The sequence below is a fragment of the Microchirus variegatus genome (genome assembly GCF_963457635.1).
Source record: "Microchirus variegatus genome assembly, chromosome: 5".
Classification (NCBI taxonomy): Eukaryota; Metazoa; Chordata; class Actinopteri; order Pleuronectiformes; family Soleidae; genus Microchirus; species Microchirus variegatus.
In genome coordinates this window covers 21,259,323-21,270,881 of record NC_139806.1, presented here as the reverse complement: position 1 = coordinate 21,270,881, position 11,559 = coordinate 21,259,323, and the positions used below count along the sequence as shown (strand labels likewise).

The 11,559-nt window shown below is 39.7% G+C and overlaps 1 protein-coding gene across 1 annotated transcript; it reads left to right on the top strand.

Annotated features, from left to right (window-relative positions):
• Positions 1-6,352: 6,352 nt before the first annotated feature.
• Positions 6,353-11,559, top strand: LOC310927315 (von Willebrand factor C domain-containing protein 2-like; the record flags this gene model as incomplete). The annotated part of the gene is made up of 3 exons (XM_083889609.1): positions 6,353-6,709; positions 9,293-9,422; positions 11,369-11,559. The coding sequence occupies 3 exons, from the start codon at positions 6,353-6,355 to the stop codon at positions 11,557-11,559; spliced, it is 678 nt and encodes a 225-aa protein (XP_083745735.1).

The window sequence follows — 11,559 nt, the reverse complement described above, 5'->3', positions numbered from 1 at the left end:
AGTATTGATTTTTTTTTTTCAAATTAAAGCATCGTTTTACATGAAATAAGATTTTTAGAGGTTTTAATTTAATTAATTTGAAATCCAGATTCCTGGCTGCTCCAACTGGACTTCAAATAGTATTCTGTGTCGCTCTTAACATGACACATAACATCTCAATGTGTACCAGCAGGAAGTATTAATTCATGTTGCAAAGTACAGTGAATCTGGTTGTGACTTTTCACATGGACCGTTGCAGTATTTACCACAGTCTTCCATTGAGTTGTGTGTAAATTGATGATGAGTTGTACACTGCAACTTTATTTTGCTTGGCAAGTGAAATGATGCATCTCCATTTTTTCCTGCATCAATGTTTGAAAATCAGACACAGCGTGGGTACGCCTACATTCATAACGAAGCAACTTACGTAGATTGAATGGTTATGTCTGGGCTCACGAATCTGATTTGATTACAACAGTGGTCGGCAACTGGTGGCTGACCACAACTTGCTTATCTTCAAAAAAAGTCATGCAGAATTCACTGTCTTTTATTCTGGAAAAAAAAGAGTCAAAGAGCAGTTTTAAGACACTAATAAGACCTGTTAAATTCAAGTTACATCAGGCAAAAAAAAAACAGGTTTTGCCTGATGAAGATATGATGTTTCGGCGCAATATTCAATTGCTTAGAAAAAGAATTGACCCTGGTCTAAAAGGATCTGAACTGACAGCAGTTTGAACATAGCCTTCGTCTTTCTCTCCATCTGCGGCCTTCACACTCAGCCACTGCATGCTCAAGTGCAGGTGAGGAAATATACTCTCTCTCAATTTGGGAGGTCACTAATGCATTGCCTAGCACCTTATGCTAACCTTAACCATCACAGTTAATTGCCTAACCCACACACACACACACACACACACACACACACACACACACACACACACACACACACACACACACACACACACACACACACACACACACACACACACACACACACACACACACACACACACACACACACACACACACACACACACACACACACGTCCTGTGATAGTATGTGCTAAGAGTCTTATCAACAGTTGACGATTAGCCTCTTTAAGCCTGTTAGACTGGACCTCTGACTCATAAACTGACTGGGTCTCATTCTCTGTGTGTGTGTTTGTGTATGAAGAAGAGCGTGTTCATCATATTTGTTTATTTTTGCTTGATTGCTAATGTGTGGTTTAAACGTATTTGTCTGTGATTTGTCTTTGACATTTAAATAGATTCTTTTCGAGACCTGGAGAATGGTACACACACACTGACATGTATCACTGTGTTCCCATAAAAAAGAAGCAGTCTTAATATGTTTTGTAGTCGCAACATGTGGTTTTCTCATGTCAACGCCCACAAAACACTATGTGGTTAGTGCATACATGATGGAACAGCTTGAGAGCTGAGACAGACTAGAGTGTGTTTAAGTTTTTCTGGCCTGTTGATGCAGGAGAGAGTTAATAACATCTGCAGATGGAGATTTAAATACCAAAAAAAGAGAGAGAGAGGGTGGCACAAGTGAAAGAAAGTGTGGTGGAAGAATTAAAAATGCAGGGGTTTAGCTCTACATGAGAAAAACAACACAACTGAGCCCTTTTGGACCTTGTGATGAGGCTTTTTTAAACTATATTCTGATATTTTATAGATTAAACAAGGAAAGTAACCATGTTATTCAGTGAGCTATACACTTTTAGAAATAAGGGTTCCAAAAGGGTCCTTCTACAAGGGCTGAGGTTCTACCTGGAACCATTGAAAAACCTTTGCCGAAAAAAGGGTTTTTCAAGGGTTCTTAACACTAATGGTTCCAGTAAGAACCATTTTGATCCGGAAAACCATTTTAAACCCTTTTCCTGAATAAAGGATTTTAAAAGGGTTCTTGGTGGAACCCTCCAAAAAGGGAAGAACCGAAGAACTGAAGAACCGAAGAACCTTATATGGTTCAACTAAGCACTTTTATTTCTAAGAGTGTACTGTATCGCTTGACTCGGCAAGGCACACTAATTTTGCTTTTCCATTAGCGATACCTGGTACCTGGTACTTTTTTGAGTACCTGCTCAGGCGAGGTTCCAAGTGAGCTGAGGCGATGCTATGCGCGACGTCGTTCGACTGCTGTACACTGATTGGTCACAGTGCCGTCACAGTAAGAGACACAAGAATCAAGGAAATATCTAAAATCTCATCAGGTCTCTGGCTCTGGTCATGCAGGAAGTACTCAACAAATCTTATTAAAGGTCACATAGAGTGGTCGTGTTGCACATAAATGTTAGTTATGGAGGTCTACTTACATATATTAACTTGTTTTTATGGTCAACAACCTCCTAGTTGCTGTAAACGAGCCGATTGAAATCCTCTTTTCTGACCGTGTTCGTCAGCTGCGATATTTCAGAGTGAACTCTGACCCCCAGAAGACAGAGTCTTGTGATTGGCCAGTACTATTCAGCACACCAGCTCTCAGAAGCGTAGCTCCCCCCTCTGGAACGGTGGATGCACTGCTACTCATTATCAAAACATTGCTTTAACAGTGTTTAAAAATAGCTCCGTCGCGACTCCCTGACACAGTCCCTTTTATGACTTTGACCCAGAGTCAGACCCAGAGTCAGAAGACACTGTCGCTCGTGAAACACCTCCACAATGGACATTCTTCTTCTTCTGCGGTTCAATGTACGCAACCCGATGTGCCCGGACTAGTGCCCGGAGCAGGAGGATCTGCTGTTCAGGAGATCCAGTGTTTACGTAACTATTACGGGATTTTCAGAGATCTCGTTGAGCCCCGAGATTACAATAAACACAGCGTTCTCAGCAGTGGCTGAACTGTTTGTTTTGAACCTTCAGGGCTTCATAAACAAGGTAATGACGCAGATACACACCAAAAAAACAGCGTTAATAGGAACTTCCGGTCGAGTTCCGCTTTAATTAACTGATTCTTATGATTCAGTACATTGAAAAGAACTGCTTTACAAGTCGCTTGTTTGCGTGTGTTGTGATAACACATGACTCTGCCCACGTTGACGAGGAACTACTGTATATTTTAATGGAAACACAACCAAACTGTGAAAAGTCGAGCCAAGGCGGTACAATATAGCGGAAAAACGCCTATAGTCTTCACCTTCACTTGACCTGTATGTTCTTCTACTTTGGCTGAGCACTTTCTCACAAGGTCACCTAATCAGTAGAGCACTGAAGGACTTCGGGGTTGATAGTTTGTTTGGTCTTGAGTAAATATTAATGTCTCCCTGGCTCCCATTTGAAGTTTACCATGGCAACGTGCCAGTTAACCCACATTTCACTTTTATTTGAGTCTGGTATTTGTAATGAATGAGTGCACGTAGCCAAACTAACCCTAAATCAGTGTTCTGTTTGACCAGAAATGCTAGACTTAGCAATTTTTTTATACTCCTCGCTCAATGGAAATGCTTGCAAATGTTTTTGTGGTGGTTCTTGCTAAATTGTATTGGAAAAAGACCAAACATCTGGATTATCTGAAGGAACACAACAAAGTCAATAAAAAAAAAATCATAGATAATTAAATGAAATGCTACAACTTAAATGCAAGTGCTGCATGTAGCTACTGTATGCTCTGGTTGAAAAATAAAAACCCTCTAACCTCACTGTGAACTTCTGTGTACATGTCAACCACAAAGTGTCCCAGCGCTGTGTGGATCTTCGACAGCTCTGACCCAGGAACATACTCAGCAATCAGTTTCCACAGGGACGGGCCCGGGCCATGGCACCAGAGCTGGCTTTCATCAGGAGAATGCATATGCACGTCAATCTAAGTATGAGGGAATAGAGATTAACATATGGTAAAAATCTAGAGGAAGCACTTCGAGAGGACAAGCCTCTGCTCAGATGACCACAGTGTCAGATTCACTTAAAAGAATCGTTCCAGTCAACATGGGCCATTTGAGAACAGATCACACAGTTGTTGGTTGACTGATATTTTATTACAATGGGTCCCGTAGTTCAAGCTAATAAGTTCACAAGTGTGAACAAAATGAGGAACGACTAGAAACCAAATTGCATTCATAATTAGAAAACAGATTTAGAATTTTAATAAAATATGTGCATCTTAAAGAGATGTTTTTCATGCTTCAGACCGAGATCTTAATCTGGATTTTTTCTCAAACTACACAGTAACATAGACAGGCATGTATATGAGATTGTTCATTGTCTGTTTATTTGTTTGGATCCCATTAGGTGCTACTGAGGTAACTGTGATGCTGTTCCTTCACACAAAAGACAAAATATAAAACAGAACATATCACATGTATCAGAATGTTAAACAAAAGTATTGAAAACTCTTAAACAGTGAGAAAAGGTTAACCAGTGTTTTAAGAAAAGAGTCTCAAACTCCTCTAGCATAATAAAGACAGATCGACAGTGTCGTTGTTTTGAATCTGAACCTGGTCTATTGATGTCTAATTGCAGAAAAACACAATGGAATGCCCTCTTTTCATTTTTATCAACAGGATAAAGGTTTGACAAATCACATATTGTGTTTAAAGAGTCTCAAGCTTCTTTGGGGTAATCAAGACCAGATTTGGCAAGTCTGAGTAGCGTGGATTTGGATCCGGATCTGGTCTATTGTTGTCTAAATGCAGAGGAACAGTTAAATGTCCTTGTATCCATGTTCACCTATCGGATAAAGCTGTAACAAATCAGACAATGTGTTTAGAGAGTCCTTGGTCTCTCTGAAATAATCTAGACTAGTTTTGACAACTCTGATTTGCAGTAGTTTTTGATCTAAAAGGCATTGTTCATCGTTTGCTTATTTATGTGGATTTCATTGGCTGCCACTGAGGTAGCTGCTATGCTCTTCCTTACACAACACACAAAATATAAAACACAACATATCATCTAGCAGAATTTCAAACTTTGAAACAAGGTTAACCATTTTTTTTTGTTTGTTTCTAAAGAAATACAATCCTGAATGTGGATCCCGATAACCCCTAAAATCTAATAGTGAACTTATATAGAAATTTTAATCAAAGATCAATGCTTAACTATATTTAGTCAAGTTAAAACAGACAAAAGCAAGGAAAAACATTACATTCTTAGTTTTGCATGTGTAAATATAGAGAATTTACTGAAATATTGTCTTGAAGTTAATATTAAGAGGAGCTTTTCCTTGAGTTGTGCCACCTCATGTGCTTGGTTTACAGGACACACATTTGAAATATTTACACGTTTCCTCACCTGTTCAGCGTTGTCTGCTGTTGGCTAACATTAGCTATAGCTAAACACATAAGTCCTCTAAGCTAGGAAGCTATTCAACAAACACCACGTTTTCACAGAGTAAATACAACGTAAAATAACACTTGAATATCTTACTTATCAGTAAAACATACTGCTCCGCTTTGTAAAATACACGACGTGTTTCATTTAATGCAGTTTTACCGAGGAGAAACACAGCTCACCTCAGTTGCATTTATCGAGCAAGGCTGTGGTATCCAGGGTAAACATCCCGGTTGCTGGAGTAGATCTCGCGAGATAGGTCGTTTGTTTCTTAATTAATAATAATAGCGGAAGTGTAATGATACTACTACAACTACTGCTACTACTACTAACAACGACAACAACAATAATAAGAGGAATAAGGGTAAGAAAAAAAACCTTGATTATAGATCATTTAAAAAAATAATCATAATAACAATATAGCACCATTTAAAAGTACAGTTTACAAAGTGATTTTACAGACCAGGTTTATGAAAGCCAGACAGGATGACACGTGATAAACAACAACAGCAAGGAATGAAAATACAATAATATTAATGGCAATAAATGATTGATTGATAAATGACAAAAAGAACAATAAAAACAGTCACAACATCAGAAACAGGTCATAAAAACCAGACCTTAAGCAACTATTGATTTGCAACTATTGATTTGCGTATTAAGCGTATTTTATTACGAATACATTCGGCTGTACAATAGTATTTTACATGAGTCATTAGCAGCAGCACCTGTGCTCTTGTAAAAGTCTATTTAAAGACGTCAAAGTGTGGAGAGGGATGGCTGAGACTGCCATGTGAACCCCCTCTCCCTCTCCCTCTGCCTCTGTCAGTGATTATAACTTTCCCTCTTTAATCCCACAAACCTCCACCCCCTTTCGGACCGTGCAGAGAAGCGCGCAGCTCCAGCAGAGCGCAGGATAACCGCTGTGCTGTGGCAAAACCCCCGGGGTTAAACTCAACAGTGTTTGCGCTGCAACAATGCAAGAAACTAAAATACCTTTATAAAATACAAACTCCAGCTGGACCAGAGTGGATGTTTCACTTCAGTACACACCTTTTTTTGTTGTTGTTGTTTTGGGACAAGGAACATCTAAAGATAAACCATGGCAAAGTTGTCCAGTCAGCGCCACTCCTTGGAGCGCAGGATACGCACGGCCGCTCTGGCTCTCCTGCTTTACGCACAGGCCGCCTTTGGCTTCTCAGTCGCCGGACAACAGGAGAGCACCTGTGAGGCAAACGGCAGCGTTTACTACGTCGGGGAATGGTATTTTCTGGACTCGGACCACTGCACCCAGTGTGAGTGCACCGCCGAGGGCTCCTCGTGTGCCCGCACTGAGTGCACCTCCCTCCCGGCTGCATGCATCCATGTCAGTCACTACCCCACCGACTGCTGCCCCAGGTGCGAGAAGATCGGCTGTGAGTACCGAGGAGTGGTGTACGAGCTGGAGCAGGATTTCCAGGTGAGACTGAAAAGTAATGATAAACCTGCAACAACCACAATACACCATATTCACTGTATTAAACATAAGGCTCAGTGGTAAACGAAGGCATTTTAAGGGAGCAGGTGCTCAAGTAGATAACACTATCGATGAGGTTCATTTGTGTAAGACAACGTCTATGAATTACTGTTACATGAATCAAAAACGGTCTTCTCAAGAGTCTTTATTCGCTCTGGGATATTTGCCAAGTCTGAGCTAGTGAGTGTAGTTGTCATCTGGATCACAGTCTAATGTGTTATATAAGTAGAAAAATACAATGAAATGCCGTTTATTTTCATGTCCACAACTAGGAAAAAGGTTTCACAAATCAGAAATTGCATTTTTAAGGAGTCTGGAGCTTCTCTCGATAATCAAGACCAGCTCTGACATGTCTGAGTGGTTTTGGATGGTCTATTGTAATCTAAATGCAGGACAACACAGTGAAACATTTGGATAAATAAGACCGGATAAGTAGAGTGGTTTTGGATTTGGACCTGGTCTATTATTGTCTAAATATAGAAGAGCACAGTGAAATGTCACCTTTTTCATTTTCAAATGCTTTTTAAAGAGTCCTTAGTCTCTCTGGGACAATCTAGGCTAGTTTTGACAACTCTGAGTGCAATGGTCTTAGATCTGGACATGGTCTGATGTGGTCTAAAGGCAGTAAAACACAGGTTTATGTACTAGTTTTCATTGTCACTGCTAGGATAAAGGTTTCACAAATCAAAGAGTCCTTAGTCTCTCTGGTATAATCAACATCAGATCTAACAAGTCTAATTCTAGTGGTTTTGGATCTGGACCTGGTCTATTGAAGTTCTAAGGCAGGTGAACACAGTGAAGTCCCTGCTCTCAACTATGAAAGTTAGCCTCTGTGGGATAATCTATTAGTGGTTTTTGATGTGCCACCACATTAAAAGTAGTCAACAAAAGCAATAAAACAAAAACTTTTTATAGTATTTTCCCCAAAATGAAATGTTTTCTCCTGTTTTATTTTTTTATGTTTTTGTTTAAGATAAATATTATTATGTTTTGTAGACCCAGTGTATATAAGGTTGGAACTAATATTCAGCAAAAGAAGTTTCAGCTCTGAATCACTGAACCACTGAAAATAGACTGTGGCACTGAGAGAGATTTCTATAAAACACAATGACTTTAACATCTGTGCTTATAAAGACCTGGAAAGTTGTCAATGAACACGACTGTGCTCCGCATTGACCTTACTTCATTGCCCGACCTCTTCCAAGACAACAAAGGGCTCTTCCTTATTTCAGAAAGGAAGAAATTAATAAAATGTGTGTTTCATAATGGCTACTTATCCGTCAGCGGTCAAAAGGTCAGGTACTAAAACATGTCCGTGATAAGAAGAATATCTAGTTAATGAAGGCTACAGTATCTATCAGACAAAGGGTTGATGTTTAAAGTGGATTTCTCATGGTATATTTGCTCTTATTATCTTCAATTACTTTTATATGACGACGTTAGTGTAGTTTAAGATTATGAGAGATCCTGGATATGTGTGTGTACTTGTATTTGTATCTTTGTGAGGCCCAATAAAACATAAAAATGTTTTTGCTTTTTAATGCTTTTTAAGGGTTTAGACCTTAAGGGTTTTTAAGGGTTAAGAAGGTTAGTGTTATGGAGATTATCAGGTGAGACGGACAACAATGGAACCTCTGGAGTCAGTGATGAGTTTAAGTTGTAAGATTTTATTGTAGACAGCTGAGATCCGAGGAGAACTTAGACAGTGTCTGACATCTGAACAGTGAGGCATCATCACAGACTCTGGGGAACAGCGTGCCAGGTCTGATACATTATCGTTAGTAAGACTTCAGATAGTGTTTCTGGTCCAGATGCCTGGTATCTTGGTATATAGTGAGGAAACCTTGTCTTATCATAAGTTATGGTTGTTAATATTGAATAACATCTGCTTATAAGAATATGTGAGTAATTATATTTTAAAGTTGTCTCACAGTTAGGGTAAGGGTTAGGCACTTAGTTGTGATGGTTACGATTATGGATAAGGGGTTAGGGAATGTATTATGTTTGTACTGTGTCCTCACTAACAAATAAAAACAAGTTGTGTGTGTGTTGCCATGGCTTTCTTATCAAATACACACACTGATTCATTTTCATCTTGTTTGTTTAAATGTTAATTGTCATGCTTTGTGTTTGAGGAGCCTCTTGATAACAAGTTCCTGTGTTGTTTATCCTCTTCATCCAACACATTTTCAAATAAATAAAATATTTCATACACTTTTTGTGCAGCCATTGTTCCCCGCCATTCAACCAAAGACAATAACATTCGTAAACATCTGCATGGCAAATTAATGAGCACAAGATTAGTTTCCCTCCACAACTCTGAATCAAACACAATGGTCGACTGATTACGGAGCAGGCAACTGGAGGTAAATGGCGCCCCCTTTTGAGATTACATGAGGGAGGTTTGACGAAGAGTGCTGGTTAGAAATACAAATATCAATGAACTCCCATTCATCATGAACTGATTATATATTGATGTGTATGCTATGTCTCACTGTGTTATTTATTTATTTTTTATGATTCCAGCCTTCAGAATGTGAGCACTGCACGTGTGACAGTGACGGAATCGCCCGCTGTATAGTTGCAGACTGTGCTCCTCCCCCATGTGTCAACCCCGTCTATGAGCCAGGGATATGCTGCCCTGAATGCAAGGAGGGTAAGCTGGAAGAAATGTATTAAGGAATAGAAAGTAACACTGAATTTATTCTAATAATATTAATAATAATAAAAAAAAAGGCTTCTCTAAGACAGAACAGGACTTATCTAAATGTGGAAATTAAGACATGACCATGAGCTCTTTCTTTGTTCATGACGCTTGGATTATAGCAACGTTTATCTTTTTCATGGGAGTGCAGATGCACGGCACCGTTCGCTTAAAGTGTTTGTCGTATCTCTTCAGCTGAAAATACACTTAACACTCACCACACAATTTATTAGGTCCAGAGGATAATACATTTGGAGGAGTGAAGCCCACTGTGGACTCCTGCTGCTGGAAACTGTCTGCTTCAAATTCAGTGATAAGCAACTTACTCAGGAAGTAGGGTATGATATCAATATGCAGATATGCATGATATAAGTGACAGGGCCAGCCCAAGCTTTTATGGGGCCCTAAGGTGAATTTGATTTTGGAGGCCCTTCCACCACCTAGAAGTCGCCTGTGCTGCGCTGATGTTGACTATGTTATTTACCGCAAACCAGTGTCCTTTTTTTTAACATTAGAGGGTAGTAAAATCAAAGAAATATAGACCCATAGAACCATATACTTGTCATTACGGTAGCCCTCAGGACTTCTGTGGAACTACTGTCCAATCACAGACGAGAATCACTAGCAAGTCACACATTTTTGACCCTACCTTTTTCTTGGTTGAATACCTGCCAGATATCAAAAGTGAAAGTTTTGGATACTGGCAAACATGCTAAGATTACTGCCTCCTTGACTTCTGTGCTGGCGCCTACTACTATTATTTAATGTTTATTTGTTTTGCACAATGAAGAATATTTATATCTACATCTGCTGCGGCATGATTTTGCAAAATCTTATGTTAATTTCACTACAAAAGACACTTAAATTATCTAGTTGCAAAATGTAGAGCAAAAAAAAGACAAATTACAATCTGTTAATCCAGTAACTCAGCATCACTGTGTGTAGCAAGTGTAAGTTATAGTATTACAGTACTATTTTACTGCCCAACACTGTACAAAGTCTCACATGTTCGGCATATGTTGATTGTGACAAGTGTTACTAGTCACTTTTATTGTTCTCAGCTTGGTCATTAATTCTCCTCTGTCGACTCCTCTGGCATCAACATGGCATTTTTACCCAAACTAATGACACTCACTGGTAGAGGCGAGTAAGATATCGTCCAAGATAATATCGTGATTCTTGTTTTAACAATATGCAAATTTAAATGTAAAGTATTTAAATGACTTTAATGACTGCTGATGCTTTTTACTTGAATGCTGAAGTAAAAATAAAATAAAATAAAGTGTTGTCCAATGATATAATCTGTAAGCGGCAAATACAATTAAAATCACATTTTCAAAGGATAGCGACTAATTATCGCTATCGTCAAAATCCCCCAAAATATTAAGATACGTAGATTTTTTTGCCCATATCACCCACCCCTACTCACTGGATATTTTCTCTTTTCTGGACCACTCTCTGTACAAGAGATGGTTGTGCTTGAAAAAAATCCCAGTAGATTCCAGTCGTAATCCAGCCCATGTGGTACCATCAACCATGCCAAGTTCATCCATCCATCCATTTTCAACCACTTTATCCTCCATTTGAGGGTTGTGGGGGGGAGGGGGGGGATCTCAACAGGGCCAACACAGAGAGACAAACAACTATTCCCTTTTTACACACACTCACACTTCAGTCAGTCAGTTGGAGTGTGGAATTAACCTCTGCATGTTTTTAGACTGTGAGAGGAAGCTTGAGAGAACCGACACGCTCACAGGGATAACATCACGTCATGTGCAGTCATTTAAATCACTTTTCCTCTGGGCTGATTAGATATTTGAGTTGGAATGCCGATGAACAGGTGTATAATAAAGTGGTCAGTGAGTGTACATGACCTCTGTTGCTCTTCTTCCCCTCAGGTCGTAACTGCTACGTTGACGCCTCACGTGGTCGGGTGATTCCTGCAGGAGAGCCCGTCTGGGTCGACCCCTGCACCAAGTGTCGCTGTCATGATATGCAGGATGCCGGCTACTGGGAGGGAAACCGCCTCGCCACCTGCTCCCGCCTGAAAAACTGCACACCAGAACAACCTTCCATCCAGCAAAAGTGA